At 49.2% G+C, this 27,517-nt stretch overlaps 1 protein-coding gene across 4 annotated transcripts in view; it reads left to right on the top strand.

Annotated features, from left to right (window-relative positions):
* The window catches only part of CRTAC1 (cartilage acidic protein 1), a 136,378-nt gene that overhangs the window by 59,868 nt on the left and 48,993 nt on the right, over positions 1-27,517 (top strand). For all 4 annotated transcript variants that reach the window (XM_032311974.1, XM_032311973.1, XM_032311972.1 and 1 more), the window contains exon 3: positions 24,719-24,915. In XM_032311974.1, the coding sequence (XP_032167865.1) occupies positions 24,719-24,915 (197 nt within the window). The remainder of the gene's footprint in view (positions 1-24,718; positions 24,916-27,517) is intronic.

Genomic DNA, 27,517 nt, shown 5'->3' with positions numbered 1-27,517 from the left:
TGTTCAGAGGAGAGCTTTTTTTTTTCCTATTTTTTTTTTTTTTCCCTCTCTCTCTCTTTTTCTTTTCTATTCCTCCTGGGGATGTTGATGCCACCGAGATGCACGGGTACCGTTCCGCAAGAGTGCCCGAGGTGTGTATTGAATTTCGGTCCCGGATCATTTAATGCGTGGTGACAGAGGGAGCGGATGTTGTTTGGATTCATGTGGAACTCTCCGCCTTTTCTATTTTCTGTACCAAAAACCGCAGAGCCTTGCTCAGCAGCCGGCCCCTGAGTTCCCCGCCTGCAAGAGCCTCGCAGCACCAGGAGCGCCTTGTCCCCGCAGCATTGCCAGAGCTCCCTGTGAAACCCAGTGGAAAATTGCCGCGTTCGCACAGGTCTTCCGAGCATCCGTTTCATTTAAAGCTCTCCACCACTCGAGCTGTTACTGAATTAAACATCGAAACCAACAACAATCAATAGCCTAATAACATTATGTTCTGAAATGTGTTCTTTAATAATGACCGCGAAGCTCTCTTTGAGGGTGGAACGGGTCTGCGTCGGTGCGCACTGAACGGCGATCAGCATCCATTGCTTTCCAGCTGCTAGTTTTGAAAAATGGCTCTGAGTGTTTCTTACCGATGCAGAGTGTCCTGTTTTCTGTGGATCAGAAACTTCTTGCAGGTACTGGCTGTGATCTGCCCCTCCTGGGCTTGTTCGAGAAGGCTGCGGTGGCCTCTCAGCCTCTCCTCTTTTTTCTTTGAAACACTGGACAGAGAGAGCCAGCCGTTGTGACCTGAGGCCCGACCACAGATGGGCCCTGGGTGAGGACGACCAGCAGGGGTGGAGACTGCGTGCCCAGGAGGAGGGATTTGCTAGCTTCCTGAGCACAGTGATGTTTTAAGGCTTCCTAAAGTAAGTTAAAGACATGGAAACTGTCTTCTGGGATCTTGTGTTCTAAAAAAGACACCAGCAAAGACGGCAGACACAAAGATGACACAAACACAAGTCCACGTGGAAATTAACCACTTACTGTTAAAATTAGATGCAAGCTTGTGGGGGACAGTTGCTCCGTGGAGGGGAAGGCATGAGATCAGGGCACATGAACATTGGGGTGTTTCTGCTCATATAGAGTCAACATTCTCTTTCTCAGCCCCCACCACGCAAAGGGAAGGAAGAACTAGGAGAGAGTGCATTTTGGCTTTTAGATTTAGGATTGTAAGGCTGTAGAGAAGTTCATAATTTCTCCAAGATTCTATATCTGCCTGGTTTCCTTCCTGAAAATGTTCCCAGTCCCTCCCCTCCTTTCTCTCTGACCCAAGTTCCAGACTTGGTAATTAATGTTTTCTGATATCATGGAGACGATTTTCATTGGGTTTTGGAGAGAAAATTATATTGAAGAATTTCAAACATATACAGAAGTAGGCAGAATAGTATAATGAGCCTCCTATAATTTTGGTGAGTTTTTAATGATTGTCATACCTGATCATTGATGTCCCGGAGTGCCGTGTTGTTTTATTTCTTGTTTGGGGTTAACAAAGGATGAGAAAAAAGAGAGACAGGTAGAATATAATGTTGAGAGTGATAGAAAGAAGGTAGAACGTACAATTTCTGTTTACTTCTGTCTTCTCCGTGAGGGGCCTTCCAACTTGAACAGGTAGAACTAATAATCCACTAAGGGACTCCTAGCATAAGGCAGGTGAGGTCAACATCCGGTCTTGTGAAATGAAATCACAAAACAAGGTGCATTTTAGGAGCTGGGATCCCACAGCCATGCTCGTAATGACACATGGTGATCCTAGAAAGTGGTTCAGTCAGAGAAGAGAACAGGCAAATCATTTCAAACAGGAGGAAAAAGAGTGTATCTATCAATTAAAGAACAGTAATTTCAAACCAATGGCTTGTAAGTTTTTTGGATCTGGTGTGTGATCACAGTGAGCCAGCACTGGCCCCATAAGAATAATACATACACCACCCAACCTTGCTTTCTTTGCCAAGGAGGCATTTGGCTGGTAGATTGGCAAAATGCTGGAGACATAGCTTATTTTTATTTTCGGGAAGAAGTCAACCGCCTCCCCACATATTATAGTAACCAATACGTTGACTTATGAGCCAGATGATCATTCTGTTAACAAGATCCTGTCCTGAGGTTGAATCCAAAGTCTGAGGGAGGCTTTAGATAGAGTGCCTGGGGCCCTGTCCTGGGTCCTGCCTCGATGGACCCCATTTTCATCAGTGACTAAGCTGAAGGTACAGGAAGCATACTATTCAGAATTATAAATGACAAACTAAGACCAGAGGTAAAAGAATAATGATTGTATTTGAAGAGGGAAGGGTTTACTATGTAGGCAGTTAACTTTCTCTTGGGTACACTCTCGTGTGGATAGATGTGTGTGTGCACCTGTACACACACATGTTCGTCATTCTCCAGGCAAGCACCTGGTTGACTTGGATGGATTGACATCCTAGTGTTGGTGGGATGAGCTCTTCTTCCTACAGAGAAAGGCACCAAAATGCGCCACTGCTGGGTAGGAGAAGAATAAATGAAACAAGATGGGATTGGGAGGGAGACAAACCATAAGTGACTCTTAATCTCACAAAACAAACTGAGGGTTGCTGGGGGGAGGGGGTTTGGGAGAAGGGTGTGGGATTATGGACATTGGGGAGGGTATGTGCTTTGGTGAGTGCTGTGAAGTGTGTAAACCTGGTGATTCACAGACCTGTACCCCTTGGGATAAAAATATATGTTTATAAAAAATTAAAAATTAAAAAAAAAATGCGCCACTGCTGGCAATGATAACTGCAGTTTATTGAGCATCTACAAGGTGTCGAACAATGAAGCGGGCTGTTCAGAGAAGAGTTGACATAGTTGACATAAAACTGTTCTCCGTAGAGAGTGCTGCTTGCAAGATTGGCCCTTGGCTGGCTTCTGGACACTTGGATTTAGGGAGAGTTCCCACTCTCCGCAGAACTGATAAGAATGACTCAAGAGTGTTTATATACACTATGGTTTGTACTGAACACCTGCTTTTCTTCTGGGAGTCTGGAATTTTGGTACATGATAGGAGAGTGCCTGCATGACCTGCTCCTCAAACACCTTGGGCACTGAGCCTTGGATGAACTTCCCTAGTGGACGACGTTTCACAAGTCGTCATAGCCTGTTGCTGGGCCGTGAAGTGTGTTCTCTGGGACTCTGCTGGGGGACGAGTCTTGGAAACTTGTTCCTCCAGACTTCGACTGGTACTCCTTTTCCCTTTGCTTATTTCGCTTTGTACCCCTTCTCTGTGGCTGGGAGCACTGTATCCTGAGTTCTGAGGGTCGTCCCAGAGAATCACTGAATCTGAGGTTGTCATGGGGTCCCCTGATCCACAGACTTGCTACTCATCCCCTCAGATCATTCTTAGAGCAATCCTGCACTTCTTGCTGGGAACTCCCAGACCTGGGGCTTGAACCAGGTCCGATTCCACAGGCGCACCTGTTCTGTGGAACCAGAGTAGCCTGGGGCTCCTTCCACTCACCGCTAATATAGGCCTTGAGGCTTGAGTGGGGGAGTCCTGCTGTTCTTGGACTTCCAGATGGTTTTCTGGTCTCTCCTCAGGTTTAATCCAAGGTCAACCATGGAACAGCCCTCCTTAAAGAAGCCGGGGCTGTGGGGGTGGTCCTATGGTATTTATTCCTGTTGGTGTCATGCCTATGGATTCTCTCTGCCTCTCTTTCTGTCTTTCCCTGAAGGACCAGTTGGTCGTATTCTCTGGCAAAGAAGGTGTGGGTGTGAGGGTTAAGCAGGACTTAAGGGTTAAGCAGGACTTAAGTGCTAACGCTGGCTGTGACCTTACCCCAGTGGGTGGCTAGGACCCAGTCGTCCCTTCCTTTTCCAGCAGATAAAAAAGGACAGTCTCCAAACCCATAGAATGTGCAGAAAATGAACCTGATGCCAGTTGTGGTCTTTGGGTAATAATGTGCCCTTGCACATTCATTGATGGTAACATACACACTCCCGTGGTAAAAGGTGTCAACAGGGAGCGGGGGGTTGGGGAGGCAGGTTGTGTGTGCAAGTGTAGGGACAGCGAGTCCGAGGACAGCGAGTCCATGGGAACTCTATGTGCTTGCTGCTCAATTTTGCTGTGAATCTAAAACTGCTCCAAAAAAATTAAGTTTATTATTTTTTTTTAAGAGACATGATGTAGCTCTCTGAGTAGGTTTGAAGAAATGGATTAGGGCAGCAAGAGAGTACTGCTTTTTCTTAAAAGCGTGACTAATTTCTAATGTCCCCCACTGCTATCTCCACTAAATGCACTGGAATGTCTTTGAAAAGGAAGAAATTGTCCCCTTTCTTTTGCCAACTGGCTTGTGATGTGCCCGTCCTCTCCTGAAGCCTGAGAAGGCAGAGAATGCCCAGTACACGGTCTTTCAGCCTGTACCCTTCACCTAAGGTGCCCTGGGGCTGAGGGAGCCAGATGTGTATCATGAAATTACCCTTCTTATGAGTGTCCCTTCTTATGAGGAGAGCCCCATAAGACCCGCTCCAGTCCCTCCAGAGTCAAACCCACTTGTCCTGAGAGAGGCAGGAAGTGGCGAGAAGTCATGTATGCATTGAGGAACCTCATCAGCACATCCTGTGTCTAAGCCCGTCCCCCACCATCTGCGCTCCCCACCCCCACCTCTACCCCCACTGTCTTTGACTTCTTTCATGCTTTGGACCTAACTTCCTGAGTATGGAGAGCCCATTCCAGCCTCATGCAGTAGATACAGTCAATGCAAGGGACAGTCCCCACTGCCTCAAAGCGACCACCTTCAGAAGGCTGAGTGTGGGGGATCGGCCAGAGGGAAGGCAAGAGGAAAGCTGTGCCAGACCAAGCTGTCGGTCTGGGTTTGAATGGGCTCTGCTGCCTTCCTACTGTGCACCCTCAGGGAAGTTGCTTGACTTTGCTGAGCCTTAGTTTCCTCATCAGTAAAATGGGGGTAACAGTGGTTTCGACCATTCAGAGTTGTCACAAAGATCAAATGAAGGCATTGGGCTAAAGGGCACGTCATTCATAATAAACATTCAGTGAGTACCCGCTGTTGCTTCTCTTGAGGAGGCTACTGCTGTGGGGAACAGGCCCACCTTCCCGGGGCCACAGAAGAAACATGTTCCTTCCGTTAGTCCCCCTCCCGTTCTCCTTCTGCACCTTACTTCTGTTCCTCCCTCTCTTCTTTCTTTCATCTTTTTAAAGATTTTATTTATTTATATGTGTATTATGTATTTACATATTTATTTATTTATTTGTATATTTATTTGTTTATTTTAGAGCTTTAGAGAGCCCATGGCAGGAGCTGGGGGGAGCCAGGGTCAGAGCGGGGGTGGGCAGGGAGGGGGAAAGAATCTCAAGCAGACTTGCACTGAGCGTGAAGCCTGAGGCAGGGCTTGATTCCATGACCCTGAGATCTTGACTGGAGCTGAAACCAGGAGTCCGATGCCCAACTCAGGTGCCCCATCTCTGTCCTCTTTCTAAGAAAGCTGCCACTGGCCCCTGCAGAGAGCCCACCAGTGCCAGGCTTGTCCCAAAATCCTTTTGGAGTATTTCCTTCTCTTCCCCAGAGTGAGGTCTCTTCTCTTAAAATGAGTGCCCTGCTTCTCCAAGTGACTTTCCAGAAAGTTCTCTCTGCCCCTGACATCTCCGTCAGAGAACGTGTCTGTGACCCTGGCACACAGACAATCAGTCTTGGCCTTGAGACAATCAGTCTGTGTTAGGGTTTGTTCCTTCTGAGAGCCCAGAGTTGCAGGTGTCTGTGATTTAAGAGAGAATCTGGCTGAAAGCAAGTTTTTGTTTGTTTGTTTGGGTTTTGTGGATGGTGGCGGTGTTTTCGTTCATCTTGCTTTGCTTCACCACCACTGTTGCTGGGGAGAATGCTCCTTTTCAAAGACCAGGATAAGATCCTGTCCAAAAGGAAGATGCACAAGAGCAGGCAGTGTGAGTTCTTTCTCAAGAACACTGGCCCCGGGGTCAGGGCACAGTTGGGCGGAGAGCACAGGCTTCAGAGGCCCACCGCATTGAACACCACCACTCCACAACTACGTGACCTTTGGGGAGTCACTTGGCCTCCTGTGCCTCGTCCGTAAGAAGGGATAATTGGTTCATTTGGGGAACATGAGAACATGCAGATAAAGTCTTTAGCCCAGTGCCTGGCAGGCAGCAAGAAGTCAATAAATGCTAAGCTCTCATTATGACACATTCTAAAATTCAATCAGAACCTATGCTTAACGCAGCTGTCTTGGAATACATTGAAGAGGTCGGTGTCAGTCAGCTTGCCTCCTGGAAGTCACGTGTTCCACTCATCTGACGGTGAATGTCATAGTAAGCCCTTAGCAGAGGCAGGCACGCTCCCCCCATCACTTACATACCGTCTTTAGGGGAGTGGTGCTTGGTCACCGAGGCAGCAGACCTTCTACTCCAGGATCATCTAGAACCCCACAGATGTCACTAAATAGACCTTTGTGGTCATCACAGATCCCCCTCCAGGGACCACCTTTACAAGGTTTGTCATTCCGGCCTCTTGGTGGATTCCTGTCTGAGGCCATGGCTGCCCCTTATCATCATCACTTTGAAGTGAAGGACCCGCTAGTCGTATTCTCTGGCAAAGAAGGTGTGGGTGTGAGGGTTAAGCAGGACTAACGCTGGCTGTGACCTTACCCCAGTGGGTGGCTAGGACCCTCTGGGCGTAGGGTGGGTGACAGCACCCTCAAACATTAGCGAGGAAGAGTGACAGCATCCTTCCCCTCTGGAAATGGCAGTGAGGGAAAGACAGCTGGACCCACCTGTATAGAAAAACACTCATTTTCCAGGGGTTCCAGATCGAACATCAAGGGAAATGATGGGTAGAGATAAGCACCAGCCAATGACGAGAACCATGAAAAAAAAAAAAAAAAAGGCTATTCTCTACTGAGCCCTTTGTAAGCATTATAAGTGCCCTATTCCATTCAGCTCTCACAACCACCCTTTGAGGTGGATACTGTTACTGTTTCCACTGCACAGATGAGAACCAGGATGCTCAGAAAGGTCAGGTATCTTGCCCAAGGACACAGAACAAGGACAGGATAGCGAGGCTATTTGGACCCAGGTGTGTCTGCCTCCAGGCGTCGGGCTCCTAAACCCGGGCCCCTGCCTGAGCAACAACAGTGGAGGGCAGAGCTGTGGCTTGCCCAGTGTTCTTTCCCAATGTAACCCTTTGGAACAACAACAAAAAATCTTCTGCAGCCTCTTAGTATCTAATCATATCTGCATGGGCCTGCTGTGGTCAAAGAGGGTTAGTGGTGTAGGGCCTTGCTCCTCTTCTCAGGGTCCCTAAGGACCTTTGAGCCCCACAGGACACAGACCAAAAACCTCTGCTGAGAGTGGAGGAGGACGGACCTCGGCACTTCTGTTCTTTCTAGCAATGGGAAATCGTGGCTATTGGCCTTACAGAGTCGGGAGGGTCAGACAAGCTGACACCTAGGAAGTACCTAAGGTGCTCCTCAGCCGCCATTATTATTATCCTGATACATCTTATGGGAAAATGAACATTAATTCGGAGGGGCTGTCATGGGTTGGTTGGTGCCCCACTTCCTGGATCCTACGGTATCTTAATGGCCAAAGATACGATCAAATTAAAGACCTTGAGAAGAGCTTCTCCTGGATTATCTGGGTGAGCCCCAAATGCGGTCACGTACTTCCTTAAAAGAGAGGGGCAGACGGTGTTTTGAGAGAGCAGGAGGCCGTGAGAACATGGAGGCAGAGGCTAGAGTGAGGCGGCCACAGGTCAGGTGGCACCTGGAACCAATGGAAGCTGGAAGAGGCCAGGGAGAGGTTGTCTCCCAGGACCTCCAGAAGGAATGTGGCCCCGCCAGAGCCTGGATTTCAGACTTCACTGGCCTCCAGGTCTAAGAGAGCAGACGGTTCTCTTTTAAAACACCCGGTTTGTGGCAACTTGTTACGGCAGCCTGAGGAAACTAACAGAGGGGCTTGTGGCCCCCGCACAGCCTGGCCGGTCCCCAGTACCCATTGCGTACGTGGGAATCGTTCCACACAAAGACGGAGGAGTAGGGCACGAGCTGGACGCATTGGACTGATACAGCAGAGCGACACGCCTCCTTCTTGGAAGTGGGCAAGCAGGCTTGGTCAGGAGCCCTCTCAGCTCTTGGAAGGCCCTTCCAGCAGAACCTCCTGGTCGCTGAAGATTCCCGCTCAGATTTCCTTTCCCTCCTGAGCCTCAGCTCCAGCAATCACAACGATGAGTCAGTTATTAGTACTACCCGGATTGTCATTTCGGCAACAGGCCTGCATTTATCTGTGGAGTCCAATGATGGCGCCGACAGGAGCATTATTTCTGCTGTCACCGTCGAGTGTCATCACCATCCACATCCAGGCCTGGAGGGGGCTCTCAAGGCAAGCAGGAATGCCTCCTGGATCCTGCTCCCACTAGAGCAGCTCCCCCTCCCCCAGCTTCCCTGTGTTAACCTTCAACACGGGCCACCACGTGGCGCTTGTATGATCCATGGCCCAGCATGGGCTTCCATGTTTTCCTGCTGCAAAAATGTCCCTCCCAGGGTGATTCCACAGCAGCCAGCCCGTGGAGACTTCTCCGTGAGCACCACCTGGCATTGCTTTTTCACCGACACCTCCGAGACTTGGCCAGACCCCCTCCCCCGCCCGAGTAGAGAAGCAGCCACTCTTTTTTGGCCACCATACCTGCTGAGGGCGTATCACGTGCTAGTTCTGCACTCACTGGTATAATCTGGGAGAGCTGTGCCAAAAGGAATCCCTGGTCTAGTTAAAATAATATGTTAGTTCGTGACTAGAATAAGGGATTATTGTTGGGTGAGAGGAAACTAGAATTTGCAATCAGAGGAAACACATCCAAGGCTCAGCCCAACCCTTTCCATCTTTCCAGACATATGACAAGGAGTCTAGGAATGTGGCCTTCGTGTTGCATTTAAAGGGGGAGAGGAGAGGAGTAATGACCCCTCCTAGATGGCTCAGAGGATTCGGTCATACCTATGGGTAAATCGGAAAGCATTTGGCAACTGCCTGGTGTGTTTTGAGTCCTGAGATCAGGGCCAGGTTAGCCCAGCCTACACATTTTTCCACTACAGGACCACTGTGGAGGCTGGCTTCCTTGCCATCTATTGAAGCTTCGAGTCCACAGAGACCTCCAGCCAGGCTCCTATCCCGTGTTGCCCCATCTCCCTTGTCATACATTGAATTTCAAAAGATGCTGGCTGGTTTTCTCTTATCTCTAAAAAAGAGCATTATGGTTTGAATCTCTCTTTCTGAAGGAACCAAATGCAGACATCAAAAGGACAAGGAAAAAGCTCATGCCATCCCCAAGGACTGAGTGCTCACAGATGCCTAGGCTTGATCTGACCCTTTCCTGACCTGCGTGTTGGGAACAGCTGGGCAGAGCTGTACAGGGCCGAGACCTGCTCACCCTGGGAAGGGGTGGTGGGCACCAGGAGGAGAGGAGAGGGTTACGAGGGAAAGGTTAATGAAATGGATCACTGGTTCCTTGTCTCTGCTCTGAGCAGGACACTCACGTGGCCGAAATGTGGGCTGGGCCCAACTTAGTAGCCCAAAAGCATGAATGTCCCCTCGGAACAGAGGTCTACTTGGCAACAAGAGGAGAGCTGGGAAGGAAGACGACAATGTGTCCACTATTCTCCGCCTTCAGAGAGGACGCATATCCACAAGTGTGGGAGAGTCCAGTGCATTGTGAATATATACACTCAATGTATAATACTTCCAGGTGTTTATACCATAGCTTGTTCTCTACCTGTTCAGCTGTAGCAATGTCCTTAGAAACCCCTAAATGGCAGAGATGATGCCCATCCAAATCCTTTCATGCTGGACTCAGCGTGCCATGTGCCAGCAGACCCTTAGAGGACCTTGATGAGAATGGAAAGACTGAGTGGATCTCACAGTTTGGGGGACATAAAAACCTCCTGAGAGGTTGTTCATTTGAAATGCTGATTCCTAGACTCCTTTTCTGGACATCCTGACACAGCAGGTTTGGTTTGGGCTTAGGAATTTGTATTTTGGGTTGTTTTTTTTTTTAACAAATTCAATTAATTAACATATTATTAGTGTATTATTAGTTTCAGGGGTTATGAATCACTAAGTTCATCAGTTGCATATCATGCCCGGAGCTTATATCAAGTGCCCTCCTTAATGCCCATCACCCAATTACCCCATCCCTTCCCCCTCCCCTCCGGCAACTCTCAGTTCGTTTCCTATGATTTAGAGTCTCTTAGGGTTTTCTCCCTCTCTGGTTTTGTCTTGTTTTATTTTTCCCAAGTTTCTTTCTCTTAGTAACCAGAATCATGTTGTATGTATTGTTCTTTAATTTGCTTGTTGGAGATGTTCTCAGCCTAGCACACTCCTTTTATACATTATATATTCCACCAAATTAGTGTCAACTATTTGGGTTGCTTCATTCTGCTGTTATAATTATGCCTACTTCTGTGCACAAATTTGAACACAGGGGTGGGAATTTAAGGGGAAGAGTGTCATTTTGAGTCCTTATTGATCTGAGGTGAAGGCATGTTGACTTGGCATTCAGCAAGTGGCTGGCTGTGCATGCTGACTTGGGAAGGAGGGTGGCTGGACTGTGGATTTGGGACCCACAGGCTGATGGCATTATGTGTGATGGGGATGTGGCTGGTTTTGCTCCTAGTCATGAAATCCTGTAACTTTTGTTTTTCTGGGAAACTCTCCCTCTCTCCTTCTATTCTGAATGAAAGCCTTGCTGGATAGAGTATTCTTGGCTGCAGATTTTTTTCTTTTAGCACTTTGAATATATCATGCCACTTTCTTCTGGCCTGCAAAATTTCTGCTGAAAAACCCACTGATAACCTCATGGGGTTTCCCTTGTGTGTAACTGCTTTCCTTTCTCTTGGTGCTTTTAAAATTCTCTTTATCACTACTTTTGGCCATCTTATTTACTTTGTGTCTTAGTGCGGACCTTTTTGGGTTTGTTTTGTTGGGGGCTGTCTGTACCCCCTTGATCTGGATTTCTCTTTCCTTCCCCAGATTCAGGAAGTTTTCAGCTGTTATTCCTTCAAATAAATCTTCTGCCTGCTTTTCTCTCTCTTCTCCTTCTGGGATCCCTATCATGCAACTCATGCTTGACAGTGTCGCTGAGTTCCCTGGGTCTGTTTTCATTTTGTGTTATTTTTTTTTCCCTCTCATCTGCTCAGCTTGATTACTTTCCATTACTCTGTCCTCCAGGTTGCTGATACGTTTTTCTACTTCCTCTTGTTTGCTATTTATTCCAGGTGGTCTAGTTTTAATTTCATTTAGTAAGTTCATTTTCTGTAATTGGTTCTTTTTTAGGTCTCCTATCTCTTCATGGAGGGTCTTGTGGAGGTCCTGCCTTCCTTTCTCAATTCTAGCAAGTATCTTTATGAGCATTACTTTAAATTAACTGTCAGACATATTACTCATCTCCATTTTGTCTAGGTCTCTTGCTCTGATTTTGTTCCGCCCTTTCATTTGGGACATATTCCTCTGTCTCCTCATTTCGTCTATTGCTGTGTCTGTTTCTGTGTGTTGGGAAATTCAGCTATGTATCCCACACTTGAAAGTAATGGCTTTGTGAAGAAGAGGTTGTATAGTACCCCACAGTGCAATGTCTCCTTTCATCAGAAAATGGTGTTTCAGGGATATCTCCTATGTGTGTCACTACAGGGGTGTCCTACTGTGGTGGCAGAGCTGTGTTTGCCTTCAGTCCAGCCTGCGATGGCTCTCTGCCTGCTGCAGGCAGCATCTGGTGCCTGTGGTGTTGTGGCTGCCTTGGGCTTGAACTGCCTTGAACCAGGTGTTTTCCAAAGATGAAGTAGCACCAAACTGCAGGACACTTTCCCTGTGTTGTCTCCTGAGACGCTTTTATTGATGGGTGGGGCCTGCAGTCAGACTGGTGTGCCGTTATGTTCCCCTTTCCCTGGAGCAGGACTCACTTGGGAGGGGTGTTGGTCCTATCTGTTCTGTGCGCACACTGCCGGGTCTGTAGTATTGCTTTGATGGGATCTTGCCAAGAACATATGGTTGGGGGTGGATCCACTTTGCTTTGGCCTCTTGTCTCCATCCAGCTGTGGAGAATCTGTGCTGCCAATCTTCGGGTCACTTGCTGGGTTACTATTCCGACGTGGGCTCTCTAGGTAGCCGTGCAAGGTGAGGCCAGGGCCCTCCTACTCTGCCATCTTCCCAGCAGCCCCTAGGAATTTGTATTTTTAACAAGCTCCCAGGTGTTTCTGATCTAAATGGTTGCCAGGCTACTCTTCGAGGAACACTGATCCAGATCAGCCCTTCTCAAACTTGAACGTGCACATGAATCACCTGAGCATCTTGTTTAAATGCAGGTTCTGACTCAGAGATCTGGGGCCCAAGATTTTGCATTTTTTGCATGCTCCCAAATGTTGCTGGTGCCACCTGTTCCCACCCACACTTTGAGTAGCAAGGATCTTCCTTTTGCAATTACTGTGTGCCAGCTCTAGTGGGGCTTTACTCTAGATGGATTGTTCAAACATAAAGTGTCTACATTACCTAATATCTTAGATTATAGTCATGTACCTTTTGTTTTTAATTAAAATAACTGTTTATTTCTAATTGCCATTCAAATAGGTAATTTTTATACTGCAAGCACTTTAAAGAATAACTATCTAGGTACATCTGGTACTTTCTTGCTAATACTTAACACACAACATTTTCTATCACTAAACTTTAAATGCACATTTGCTCCAACAGCCAGATTCTGATTAGTGTTAATGCATGGCTAAGGGAATTCAAGCCAGCTTGGCAACAAAGACCCCTCTGAATGAATGCCTTTCATTGTTGGCAGCTTTATTTTTTTTTTTAAAGCAAGAGTCTCTTCTAGGACTGTTTTCTTCAAATCAAAATGAAGAGTTTAATTCATCAGTTAACACTCCATAGCAACTAGAAGGCTTTTGCTGCCTCCTCCAACTATTATTTCTCAAGACACAGTCAGGCAAGCCTCCATTAGCTGCAGCCTGAGAAACAACTACAAGGAACTTGGTTTTCCCACTGAGATGATAGCAGGGTGAATAGGAAGGAAAGTCCGGCAAGCAGAGCTATATGGGGTCTGGACAGAGTGTGTGGCGATCTAGGCAGGCAAAGGGGTAAGGGGCCACCATAGCATGGCCTGTGTATCCTGACAAGGCATGGGGCAGGTAAGGAGATTCCAACAGTGACTTAAATTAGAAATTCTAAGCAGATAGTCAAGGGAGATGCACCCAGCTAGAGTCTGGCCAGGACTCCAGTTGGACAGAGCCCGGGGCTGGAAGGACTGGACTCTTCTAAGCTGAACAAGGCCATCTCCACCCTCACAGGAGCTGTGATCAACAGGAGCCTGCCTGGTCCTTGTCTTCACACAAAACCCTGCCCTTGGCCAGCCAAGACCTCTCTGCTCTCTTTCCCTCCCCAGGGCCTGTGACCTGTACCTAGTCATCTGCGTCTTTCCTTCCCCATCCAATGCAGGCAGCAGGCCAGGTTGCCTTAAAGCAGCTTCCTGCATACCTCATGTCCAATGAAGTGCTCATCCCAAGCTTCCTCCTTGCTGGAGAAAACCACAGCCACCGTGACCAGACCTCAATGAATTCCTGTCGCCTCCCCTTCACCGGGCAGTCCTGCAGCTCGATGGGCCTATCATTCAGCTCCTGTCAAATAGGGTAGAAGAGCTAGAGCTCCCTGGGGGCTGAGGCGGTGGCCTGTGCTGCAGACAGCAGCCATATACTGTGTGTGTGCACACACGTACACATGTATGCACGTGTATGTGTGCACGCCCGTGCAAAACCTATCGCTGGGTCACGGTTTATGGAGGTCATCTTATCTGACCTTGAGGTAGAGCCAATATCATGAACCCTGCCTTCTAGATGAGGAAACCGAATCCTAGAGAATGTAAACAGCTTCCTTTATTAGACATTATGTTAGGAACTAAGAGAATAAAATATAGTCCAGAACTCGGCGGACCTAAGTCTTCTGCGCTCAAGGCTACACAGGTAATAATCATAATAATTCATTCTTTCAAAAATATTTATCGAGTTCCCATTGTACATCAGGCACTGAGTGTATATGGGAAAAGACAGACATGGTAATTAGTGTTTTTTGAGCTCTTGGCCCAGCACTGTATTAACAACTTGACGGGTATTCTCTTAATCCTCTGCACAACCCTGCGGCAGGCATGGCCAGGCTTCATGACTTGCCCAAGGACACCCACACCACTAGACAGCGGCAGAGCAGGGATATGCCCTCAGGTGGTCTGACTTCTGGGTCATACTCCTCCCCACGGAGCTACACTGCCTCTCAGATGTTCTGTTCTAACCCAGGTCCAGTGCACCTTCTGCGGCCCCTGTGTTACAGCCACAGAGCCCGCCCCTCACTCCCTAGAGAAGATGCTGCCCCCATCCTCACCCAGCCACTCCCAAGGGCCGAGGGGGAGGCAGCCCCTGTTCCAGGTCTATGACTCCAATTGCCTGCCCCCATCCTGAGCTCGGCTCCCTGAGACAGTGCTGCCTGCACTCCACCGCTGCCTGCGCCTTGCCCCCGACAGACTCCCTGACCCCTGTCAGGGCTGCGCTGCTGGGATGGCTCCACTCCAGGTGCAGAGTGTGTCTTCCCTGCCCCCTCAGCTAATCCTGTTCCCCCCACAAGTTGTCTTGACTTCACCCCTGAGGTGGCTCACCCTGCATGCCTCTTTTATCACAGAAAATGGCCATGGATTAGCTCCTCAGTTGTTATTTTGGCTTCTTCCTGCTTCCTCAAGCTATGACTTCCACACCCTCCTCTCAGCGACGAACCTCACTTCTTCTTCACCTAGGAGAGGACCAAGGTCTCTGGGCACCAGCTGTCCAGTCACTCTCTTCCACCTCACCCTGTCTTCTTACCCACCCTGCCTTCCTCTCCTCTTCTCTTAATTACAGGTGATCTGAGCTTAGATTGCTTGTACTTGGGACTCTGCCCTCCCCAGCCCCTACACGTCTTGCCCAGGTCCCTCCAAATCCATTGCCCTCCCGGGTCTTTTCGCCCTACCCACAGACCTGCCCAGGCCCCATAGTGTGGTGAAACTGTCACTTCACTCTGTGTCCCCCGGCCAGGATTCTAGGCCTTCCTGAGCCCTTCTGGTCCCACAGAGCTGCCCATTCATGCTCTGCTGCCCCCAACCTAGCTCCTCTCTCCTCTCTAAGGAAACAGCTTCCTTGAAGGTCATGAGTGCCTTCCAAGTTACCAAATCCATTTGCTTGTTCCAGTCCTTGGTCTTACTTTAAAAAAAAAAAAAAGATGTTATTTATTTATTTGAGAGAGAGAGAGCAAGAGAGGGGAGAGGTCAGAGGGAGAAGAAGACTCCCCTCCAAGCAGGGAGCCCAACGTGGGACTCCAGGATCATGACGTGAGCTGAAGGCAGTTGCTTAGCCAACTGAGCCACCCAGGCTCCCCAAGCCTTTTGGACTTCTTGAGAGTATTTAGCACTCTTGGCCATGCCTCTCTCTTTAACCCTTTCTTTCTTGATTTCTGTGCCTTCTTGACTCTGCTCTGTCTTAGGAGTCACTTGCTTGCAAGGAACAAAAATCTAGTCAAAGTAGTCCAGGGGTTTTTGGAATAATTCAGGGGACTTCCCATTCTTCTGCACTGTCATTTCAGTCTCTCCTCTGGCCTGTCTTCATGTGCTCAACCAGCAGACAATGCTCTTCAGAACAGTGCTATTGTAATGTATTGTATGTAATGGCACATCCTGCCAGAATCCTCCAACAGCTCCCCCATTTTCCACCAGATAAAATCCAAAGTCTTAGTTTATGTGCCACATCTTCTGTGATCTCAGCTGCCATGTACTTTCCAGTTCGCCTTCTACTCTTTTCCCTGATTGTCCAGCACACGTCTGCGTCATCGAGTTAGTCTACCCTCTGTTCTCTAAGCATATGTTTCTCCTTCATAGCTCACACTATTACTTTTGTAAATGCCCAATTCATATATCTTCTATAAAAATCCTGTCCAATGTGTCTTGTTAGCACAGTAGGTAGCACGTCAGTCTCATAAAAATCCTGTACTTCCTTCAGGTTCTGGATCAAATGTACCTCTCTATCAAGGCTTTACCCCAGGAGAAAGCTTGGGATTGGGACCGCTCCTTATTTGCCATATTGGACTGGAGGCTCTCTGAGCTGCAAATTATATCGTGGGCCATGCAGAGTGCCCATCCTGGAAACAGAATCCCAGCAGGGTGGAATATAGCCATTGGAGAATGACTGGCTTATCTTTTTCACTCTTGCTTCCCCAGGCTACTGGCCTTGCTATTCTGCCTCTAAATTGGCCCACCTCTGTAACCAAAAGAGAGACAGAGACAAAGGCTAACATCTTTTTATCTAAAACCTTCTATGTAGTTATAGCATGAGGAAAGAAAGTTTAACTAGACATCTAAAGTATTTGGGGACCAAGCAGTTAAGTCATTTGCCTGAACACGTGGAAAGTTGATCACAGAGTTGGGCCAGAGCGCACCTCGTGCCCCCCCACCCCCCACACCAGGCTCCTCACTGCCAACCCTGTGTGCCCTCTCGCCTCCTTGCAGCTAACAATGGAGGAGCGGGCAGGAGGCCAAGAACTGGACCCATTTCCAGAACATAGTGAATCAGACAGTCACTCCACTTTTTGTGTTTACCTCTTTCTGGGGCTTCTGTAGGGGAGTGGAGAGACCTTGAGATAGATCTAGAGGTCACAGGGATTCGACGGTGCCAGAGAATCATTGCCTTCCATCAGTAGGCCCTGGCAAGTCTGTCTCTGGAATGTACAGACCCAGATGAGTGACTGTCTGTCTGGAGACACATCCCTCATCCTTCCTGGCACTCCTCTCCCTGAAAATATGTAGCTCCTGAGACGCTGCTCTCGCTAGCTCTGGTGCTAGCTGAAGGCCGTCGACCACAGGCTCCCTGCTCCTGAGGATGGGCACATGACTCAACCTGAACTAATCAGAGCCCTGTCCCGGGACCTCTCCCATCGGAACTGAAGGAAGAAAGCTTCTGCCATCTGTGCGTAAGCTGAGGGGCCAGGCTGAGAATGTTGCCACAGGTCAAGCCTTGTGGAGGAGGACGGTGTGAGAGAAGGAAGCCAATAGAGGAAAAGGAGAGGAGAAATGAAGTCTAGACAGACTTCCGGTCAGAACCCTTGTTCTGATCACCCTGAGGCCTGGCTGCACCCTTTCGGTTCTGGCAGTTTGACATCTGAGCATGAAACTCCTCAGTTAGTTCAGGTGGAGTGTTTGCCACTTGTAACCATAGAATCCTGATTAACACAGCCTCCATCTGTCACCTGGATCCCTCCTTTAATTATTTATGGGATTCCTGCCTCCCTGTCTTCCTCTTTTCTTGAGATAAACATGCAGTGAGGAATAGAGTCATGGTCATCACGAGCATCACCATCAATATCATCACCATCATCATCATCAACAACAACAACAATGGCTTAGCACCTGCCTCTTTCTGGCATTGTCCTAGGTACCGTGGGGGAAAGAGCTGCACACCATAGTCCTCTGCCTTCTGGGTGCTTCCATGCTCATCAAAATATAAGAAATTCCAAGGGCATATAAAGCACATGCTGAGCACAGATCTTTTTTAGAACAAGGTGTAAATCAATCAGTCGGCGTGGAGTTTTTACAGAACACAGACACTCATCACGACAGATTATCCTGACCTTTTGGTGCCAAACATCCCTTTCCTGACAAACCATCCCCCACTTAGGACAAAAGGTTTTTGTCCTCTATCTTAGAGTTACCTTCTTCTTCTTTGCACTTATTTATGGGGTCTTCTCTGACCTGGATAGCTCCAAATTCAGGATCAAATTAATTTGTTTGTTTTCTGGGATGCCCTTTCCAGATGTACCCAACTTGCTCCTTATAAAATCCTCAATCTCAGAGTTCTTATCATGCCTAGAACCCTCCCACTACCAAAGTCTCCATTCCTTTCAGCTAATATCTGGCCTCTGGATATATCCTCTTCCAGGATACAATCTGTGCGTCTCCTGTTTAAATAATTTCCCATATGTTTTCTGGTCCTATTTAACCTCCGTGGCTTTCAAACAATTAAATATGTAAAAAGGGAAAAAGAGCATTACATATTTTCAAAGAAATGATCTGTATTCAAGGTCATACATTCAAAATGGGAAACGGTTAGATTTGGCTAGAAATTAAAGAATGAGAAGGAGAGGTAGAAAAGCAGGGGTGTCCAGAATCCTTTTCTTTCTTAGTACCCTTCCACCCTCAACCGTTGCATAGATCACTAGCTATTCTAAGATCCAAGTATCAGCCCAAGGAAGGCCTGGGGAGACCTGCCTACTGTAAACTGAAATGGCTGACCTAGAGAATCCCACTGATTTATAATACTGTTTCCTACTTGCCAGGGTTAAGTTACTCTTCCCCACTTAGGTCTGAAATGATAGGTCATCATTATCTGCTTCCTCTTCCAAAAATTTAGAAGCTAAAAAACAATTTCTTATTTCTCACCATTCTATGGGTCAGGAATTTGGGCAGGGCTCCACTGGGTCATTCTTCTGCCCCATAGGACATCACCTGCTGTCACTCATTTGGCTGCATTCAGCTGTAGGCTGGGCTGGGCTGGGCTGGACAACTCACAATGTCCCTATGCACGTATCTGTTGCCTAGGTGATCTTCCACATGGTCTCTCCATGGGGCTAGACTGGGCTTTCTCAGAGCATGGTTTTCTCAAGGTAGTCACATTTCTTACCTAGGAGCAGCTTTCCCTGGAGACAGGAGGAGCTGGCAGACCTTGTAAAGGCTAGGCCCTGAACTGTCTCAACATCACTTCCATCTGTCATATTATACAGTTGAGGCAAGTCACAAAGCCAGCCTAGATTCAAGGGGAAGAGAAAGGGATTCCACTTCTTGATGGGTGAAGTAATATGTGCTTACAAAGAAGAAAGAAAATGATGGCAGCCATCTTTGGAGGCCATCTACCACACCCCATTTAACCCCTCACTCACTTAAAGGGCACATGCATTTGCTCATTTCTTAGCCTTAGGTAAACCCCCATACACGGGACCCTGTTCTCATCCTGGGCAACTCTTCTCAATCTCTTTTATTCCCCCCGGCATATTATTTTGCCTCACGGTCTCCATCCTAAGACCTGACATCTTCCTTACATTCTACCTATACTCACCCTCAAGTACTGGTTTCAGAAAACTGTATATTCCCAAGTGCGGACCCCAAATTAATTTTTACTAAAACTTATTCTAATTTTGTGTTCTAATAATGATCACTTAGAACATGTAACATACCCACCATAGGAGGCTGATGATCCTTTATTAAAGATTTATTTATTTACTTTAGATAGCATGTGAGAGCATGTGGGGTGAGGGGCAGAGGGAGAGAGAATCCCAAGCAGACTCCATGCTGAGCACAGAGCCTGTCGCGGGGCTCAATCTCACAACCCTCAGGTCACAATCCTGAGATCACAACCTGAGCCAAACCAAATCAGACAGTTAACCAACTGCCTCCCAGGTGCCCTGAGGCTGACAATCATTTCAGTCCTTAGAAATCTTTTTCTGCAAAGAGCCAGATGGTAAATATTATCAACTTTGGAGCCATACAGTCTGTTGTGTAGGAAAAACAGCCATAGATAATACATAAATGAATAAATATGTCTGTGTCTCAATAAAACTTTATTTACAAAAATAGGTAGCAGGCCATATTTGGCCCAAAGTCCATAGGTCTGCTGATCCCTGCTTTAGCTTAAGTGACAAGTACATCTTTCAGTTTATTTTTTCTAATGATTAGCTGTTTGACTTTCAGAAAGTCACTTTTCTCTGAAAGTCACTTTTTTTATCTATAAAATAAGGATACTGTGAAAAAAAAAAGGGTATTGAACAAGAATAAAATAGTCCCTTATGCCCATAGTTGTGAAAATGCCATACATCTTGAAAACTCTTTTAAAAAGGAAATGCCCAAGATGGCCACAGGGTGGGTTGTTTCTCTGTGATGATATCCCAGAGTCCTATGAGTACTTCTCTGACTTTGTGTCCTTCCAAGAGTCTCTCTGTTTGTCTTGGTATGTGTGCGTATCCCCTTTCCACATGCGTCTATCTGGCCATTCTCTTTACCTGCGTTTATGTGTGTGGCTTTCTCTCTGTGCTCGGGGTCCACTGTTCCTCAGTTTCCATTGGTGTGCATTCCTTAGTGTCTCTATCTTGTTTCTTTGTGTCTGGATACATCTGTCTCTTCTTTCTACTCTGCCTCTCTCCCTAGACTATAATGTTGAATAGCCATCTATTTTTCATTCTTTCCCTTTTTGACTGGGAAAAAAAAAAAAGTTTCCTAGCCTTAATTTTTAAAGTAGATATAGCATATTTTATATATTCAAATTTTTAAAATTTCCATTTACCTATGATGAGTTACTTAGCATAATATCTAATATTCAGTAGGTACCCAATAATTATTATGTCCTTTGATCTGGCTTCCCTTTGTGTAACTGCCTAAGTGACCTTTCTTTCCCGCATGGGTCAATGATTCTCAGCAGGAAAAAAGGTAGATCCTCTGTATCTATCTATGACACTTTGTTGTTCTCTCTGATCCTCACCCAGGGTACCAGCCCTCGGCCTCCTCTTTGTCATGACGCTGTCTGTGCCTGTCTTTCGGGAACTAATGAAGGTGCAGGATGAAAGTTAATTTTTTGCTCCGCCGCTCCATGATGACCCTGTGCCTTCCACAGGCTCCTTCTCTTTTGTTCACCCTGCAAGTATTTAGTGAGCGCTCGCTATGTACTCAGTCCAGGGGAGACAGGCGTGAACAATGCAGACAGTAGTCTGTGCCCTCATGGAGCTTATGATCTGCTGGGAGAAGGGAGCAGAAATTAGGTACCTGAACAAGAGAAGGACAGTGGAGGCAGTGATTGGGATACCGACCAGGGGACGATCTCTCTGAGATACTTTCAAGACAGGACCTAGAGTGTAAATAGGAGCCAACCTGGGACAAAGCAGGAGGGAGGTGGAGGGAGAGCATCCTCATCAGACAGAGCAGCCCTGCAAGAGGGCACGGGGTGGGGCTGCACCTGCTGGAATGCTGGGAGCTGGGAGGACACCAGTGTGGTTGGAGGAGGTCGGCGAGCTGAGAGCAGACTGAGCCAGGCTCCCAGGTCGGGGGCAGTACGGGCTCATTCCAACCTGAGGGGAAGCCTCCCATGGGTTTTGGGCAGGAGAGGGGCTGATCTGGTTCATGTGTTTAAAAGATGACTCTGGCTACAGTGTGGGGGGCTTAGATTTCAGGAGCTGGTGAGGAAGCCGGCAGGAGACTCTCCAAAGATGGTGCCAGCAGGGAAGGAAAGAAGAGAAGGCCTTTGTGATATTTTAGGAGGTAGAAATGGCAGGATTGGCAGACGAATGAGATGTGAAGACAAGGAGGTGGGGGAACCAAGGCTGGTGCCGGGTTTCGGGCTTCCAGTACTCAGGTGCCCATTGCAGGGAGGAGGGGGGCTGAGCCATTCTCATCCCATTTTGGGCATGAGAATTGGGCATGGACATTCCATCAGAGATGAGTGTAGAGTGTGCAAGGGGAGACATCAAGCAGGCAGGCAGATATAGGAGTCTATATTCGGACTGGGGACTTGGGTTGGGGATAGAAATTTGGGAGTTGTCAGTCATGGGAATGGATTATCCCCCGGTGCAAGGGGACAGAGAGAGGAGAAGGGGGCCCAGGAACAGGACTGGAGACTCCACCATGAAGAGGGCAGAGCAAGGAGGAAGAACCTACCCAAAGTAAAAGGAGAGGGAATCAGAGAGAAGGGCCCCAGAGGGCAGGATGCATCCTCAAAGCCAAGAGGACAGAGTGTTTTAACAGGGACCCGTGCAGTGGGAGCCCAGATTGTGAGCCAGTGTGCCAGAAACTGCTGGAGGCTGGGGGAGAGGGGGCAGAAAACCTGTCCCTGGATGTGGCCACCTGAAAGCCCCCTATGGCAGTAACAAAGGTAGCTTTGCTGGAGTTGGGGGGAATGTGGATCGGGGTAGGGTGAATGGGCGGTGAGAGAGTGGAGACAGCCTGGGAAGACAAGTCTTCTAGAAGACTGGCTATGAAGGGCTTTAAATAAAGAAACATACCCATAGAGGATGAGAGATCAAGGGTGGGATCTTTGGGATAAGAAATACTAGAGTGTGTTTGGAAACTCTCAGAATGATCACTGGAGAGTGAGAGATTGGGCCTCAGCTGTTGTGTTACCTTTCACAATGATGAGAAGTTATCATTGTGTAACTCTTCACAGTTTACCAAGTGTCATCACACCCACTGTCTCAGCCTCACGGCCAGGCTATGAGGTATGTGGCAGCCCTGAGTTAGAGGCGAGGCACTCCGTGACAAGCTCAAGGTCACAGCCAGGAAGGGGCGGGGCCAGACCCCTGTGCCCACACTGTGCTCTGGGCCCCTCCCCGTCCACAGCAGTCCTGTCCCAGGGGACTGGCGCCGGACTGGGACGACGCTCACAGAGCTGGTTTCTGGAAGAAACCAGCAATCTCTGGCAGGTGTCAGAGAGAGGAAACGTGACCTTTCACATCCCTCACGTCCAGCCCCCCAGGCTTATCCAACCCCCCCAGGCTTATCAGCATGGGGGCTGTCACGCAGAGGGACTGTGACAGGGTTAGTGACTGTGGCTAACCTCTGGACCACAGTTTCCTTTTCTAGAAAATGCCTCATCTACCCTCTTTCTGTGGGGCTCAGGTGAGCCAAAGCATCTGATAGTGCTTTCAAGAAGCACAGCCCTCTGGGACCGTGGTGTCTTGTGAGGAACAGCAGGGATGGCAGCAACCAGAAGATCCAGAGGCTGGAAGGACTAGTGTGTGGCACCCAAGGTGGTTTCTGTCCCTGGGGGCTGGAGCAAGCTGCTGACGGTGCTGGAACCCAAGTGTTCTGTCTCCCCTGCCCAGACACATCCACGGTTCGTGCTGTGCCCTCGACTCGCAGCCCTCAGCTATGCTGTTCGTCAAGGCGTCCAAGGCGCGACCTTCCATTGCCGGGTGCTGACTCAGCTCCCGATGAGCTCTGTTTCCACCCCCCACACACACTGTGGGTGCCAGAAGGTGCCCGGCCAGTTGCTCAGCATTCCCCAAAATTCACGGGCTCTGCATCTCGGTGATGAAGGAGAGGGCCAAGTTGGATCCATTTCAGGAAAGCAAGAAGTGATTTCTCTCAAAGACCTTGGAGAGGTCTTTCCACCCACCCCATCCCCACCCCCAAAGCGTTCTCAGCCAGGACAGCCAGAGCCTGGCAGCTGAACGTCACTCAGGATGTACACGCTTAGGTTAAAACAAAGGCAGGAGGCCAGGACTAATGGATGGACATTGGCTGGGTTCCTTAGGAGAGTCTGGCAAGCCGGTGTTCCCTAGAGGTCGGAGGAGGCCTTCAGACATTCACGGCCATACTGCTGGAGGGTGACCTTGGGTACAGCGCTCTCTCTAGGTCAAAAGGCAATGGGAAGAAACGAACTGTGTGATACCTAAGCCCTATGACTCAGACATGGACTCTGAGGTTTCATTCATTCAGTCATTCAACAAGTATTTACTGAGCCCCTAGTGTGTGCCAGGAACTGTTCTAGGCCCCGGGGAACAAAATAGACAAAAAGTTCTGCACTTGTGGAGCTGATACTCCAGTGGGATCAGACAGAGAAGAGAGAGCTAAACACGAAGACAGAGAATTGTCAGCTGCTTGTAAAAGCTTTGCAGGGAGAGAGCAGGGATGAGGGATAAGGAGCACGGGGAGGGGGTGGTGTTTGTAGGTTTCAGGAATGTGTCCAGGCAGGCCTTGCTGAGAAGCAACAATGGAGCCGGGACCTGAACTTGGTGACAGAGGGAGACAGCCAAGTGGGTATCTGGAGGAAATGCATTCTGGGCAGAGGAAACAGCAAGTGCAAAGTCCCTGAGGCAAGGACGTGCCTGGGCTTCAGTGCAGCAAGGAGGCTGTGCGGCTGTGGGAGAATGAGACAGAAGAGATGAGGACAGTTGCGCGCATTTTAATCTTTCATATTGCATTCCTTCGAGAAGGAGATCCAGCAGGTCCACGTACAGACTTTAGATGTGTTCGCAATCTCCCATCTGAGATGCTCACTTGACACCCTTGTTTAAATGCTGGGACTCTGTCGGGAGAGTCATCTCAAACCTCAGCAAGAAAGCCTCTGTGTCTCCAGGGCTCATTTGCCCAGAAAGAGCCTGGGTCCCAGTGCTAGCACCTGACCCCTAACTTGGGGAAGTGCATTCACTCTCTCCGCCTCATTTTACCCCAACACTGCTTTTCAGTTACCTCATCTGCAAAATGGTTTAATAATACACCCTCCCATGCCTACCCTTCTTGCTTATTAGATTTAAATTAGCGAGACTATAAATAAGAAAGTGTTCTGACATTGAAATGCGCCATGGAGAGGCAGGGGGTGGTCCTTTCCTTCTCGAAGCCTGTGGCAAAGCTGCCCGTCTCCCCGCGCCACCCTGCTTTCATATTGTGTCCCACGTGGGCCCAGCTGACTCTTGCTTTGAGTGAGTCTGTAGCTGATTCAGGGACACTCACCAAACACCCAGCGACCCCTGAGCCGAGGCTGTCGGGGGTCCCCCCAGAATGCCCCAAGGCTGAATTGCCCCACACTTGACCTGTCTGGGAGGATTCTAAGCCCCACTGTGGGATGGGAGGACACCAGGTGAGCCCAGCTGCTCCTCCTCAACACCCCCTCCTTGCTCCTCCTCCAGGTACAACGGCCCCAACCTGGTTCTGAAGTATGACCGGACCCAGAAGCGACTGGTGAACATTGCAGTGGATGAGCGCAGCTCCCCCTACTATGCCCTGCGGGACCGGCAGGGGAACGCTATTGGGGTCACAGCCTGTGACATTGATGGGGATGGCCGTGAGGAGATCTACTTCCTCAACACCAATAATGCCTTCTCAGGTAAGGAGCTGGGGCCTCGGGCCCCTTCCTGCTTCCCACACCAGCTGTGGGGGTGGGGGGAGAGCCATCCTCAGGTTATTCTGTCACAGGCTCCCCCAGGCATAGGTAGGACCCCGCTGCCTCCCGGAGCTCTCTGTGTCCCAGTAGAGACCCCCGAGAGGATCCCTGGCCTCCCTCAGACTTCCTGTCATCTTCATCTCCCAATCTGAGCAGCGCCCCCGCTCTGGTCTTCCTAACCCCTCCCCCCCACCCCCCCACTGCTCCTGCCATGGCTCTGCCACTCAGCCCTTCTCACTGGACAGATGGCCCCTGGAATCGCCCTCCATGCTGCTTCTAGGGGACCTTCCAAAATGCTTTGAAAGGGCCCCCCACCACTTTTAGCTGAGCTCATTTATTCACTCCACAAATTCCTGCTGAGCACCTACTCCCTTCCAGACTAGAGACACTAGCTGCTGGGGAAACAACTTGGAAGCAGATAGACCTTGAGGTCCTAGAGCCTTTCCCGGCCTAGGGCGTCTCAGCCGACTTACCTGGGGGGTCTGGTGTGAATGCGCATTCGGACACAGCAGGTCCTGGCGCTGCCCAAGATCCTGCAATGCTCACATGCCCTCATGCTGGAATGCTGTTGATGGTCCAGGGACCACCCAGGGATGGCTGAGGGACACTGATATCGGAAGGCTGAGTGACAGTAAGGGTAACGGTAGTGGCTAACTTAAGTATGCCAGGCCTGTATCTGAGCCCTTCACACGAATCGTCCCACTGGAGCCTCAGAGCAGTGCACTTAGGCAGGTCCTGGCATCCCTCTTTCCGGCTGAGGAGACTGAGGCACAGAGTTCATGTGACTGGCACAAGGCCACACTACTTATAAGTCCCAGGGGTCCAACTCCAGATCCACCCTTTAATTAAGATACTCCATGGCCAGAGCGCCTGGGTGGCTCAGTCAGTTAAGCGTCTGCCTTTGGCTCAGGTTGTGACCGCAGGGTTCTGGGATCAAGTCCCGCATTGGGCTCCCTGCTCAGTGGGGAGTCTGCTTGTCCCTTCACCTCTCCCCCCTGCTCGTGCTTTCTCTCTCTCTCTCATAAAAATAATACTTAAAAAAAAAAAGGATACTCCACGGCCTTACTCAATCCTATGTTCTCAGGCCCTAGAGGAGAGCCTGACTCATAGAGGGTGCTCAATGTTGCACATGTTGGGGGCTGTGTTCTTGGGTTAAAAATCCAGGTCATTCCCAGCCCCTGTCCACATTCTCAAGCCTGAGCTCAGTGCCGTAGAACGAAGTCCACTCCCATGGAGCCAGAACATCTGCAAGGAAGTCTCAGGCCACGGTGTCCTCCTAAACCATGCAGAGCCTCATCTCCCTGAGGGGCCAGGTGGGACACGCATTGGCCTCTTCCAGATGGCGACAACCTCTTGGGTTGGTCTAGACAACACCCTGCAATTCAGACCTGTGTATTTCCCAGCCTGGACCCTTCTGATCTCCCAGAGGCAGAGGACTGCCTGGCTCTGGGGATCGCCTTCCCTGCCGCTTTCCCAACACACACCCACACGCACACACACTTTCCCTGAGCCCATAATGTTACACACACACACACACACACACACACACACACACACGCTTTCCCTGGGCCCATAATGTTGCCCCTATTGGTTTTTGAGGCCAGGTCAGGATCTACACCCGAGACTGCCCCTAATGTCGAGCCCCGCCAGTGGCATGAATGGCAGGGGAAGAGGTTGGGGCCTGTGCCAGGGGCAGGGGCAGGGGCAGGCGGGGCTGACTGGCTGACAGCCAGCCCTGTGCAGCCAAGAAACAATGAGCCACAGCCCCGAGTGGTGTTTTATGGGTTTTCATCTCATCTTGCCACCAAGTGAGGCCTGAGAGATAGTAATTATCCCTACACAAATATCAGGGCATGATTACCCAGCTGGATTTACTGCCCTCTCTCCAACTAAGCCAAGATTGGATTAGGACACAATTAATTGATGGGCTGATCAACCCTTTAAGTTGATCAAGGTCAGGAGGGGAGCAGCAGCAGGGGACAGCCGTGGAAGGGGTGAGTCTCCAGGAAGAGGCAGTAGGGCAGGGAAGCAGAAATAGGGAGAACTGTGGAAGAGGGGGTGGTGTTGAACATGGGCTTGGCCGGCAGGATGCCAGAGGAAGGGGACAGACTGTCCTCCCCACTCACCAGGCACCGAGCACCTGGGAGGAGAGGGTTCAGTGGCTCTGAGGCTGGAGACCCTCCCACGCTTTTGGAGCGTTCCATTGCGAAGCCCAGAGCAGGGGTTCTCAGCCTGAGCTGCACATTGGAATCTCCTGGGGAGCTCTTAGCACTCCTAGTTCCCAAGGTTCACCCCAGTCCAGTCCAATCCAAACCTCTGGGGTGAAACCCAGCTATCAGACTATAATGCTTTCTAAGTGATTCCCAGGTGCTGTCAAAGTTGAACGGCAACCCACTCCCCCCACCAGTCATGTCAGCTCCCGGGTCAGCCTAGCCTCACCAAAGTTCCACTCAGTCATGAACCTATTCATTCACTGCACAAATATTGACTGAGCACCTACTGTGTGCCAGGCACTGAGGCTGCCCCCTGAATGAAACTGACAAAA

This window comes from Mustela erminea, chromosome 14 (assembly GCF_009829155.1).
Source record: "Mustela erminea isolate mMusErm1 chromosome 14, mMusErm1.Pri, whole genome shotgun sequence".
Lineage (NCBI taxonomy): Eukaryota > Metazoa > Chordata > Mammalia > Carnivora > Mustelidae > Mustela > Mustela erminea.
Note: the sequence above shows the minus strand (reverse complement) of the source record. Positions and strands in the feature narration are given on the sequence as shown.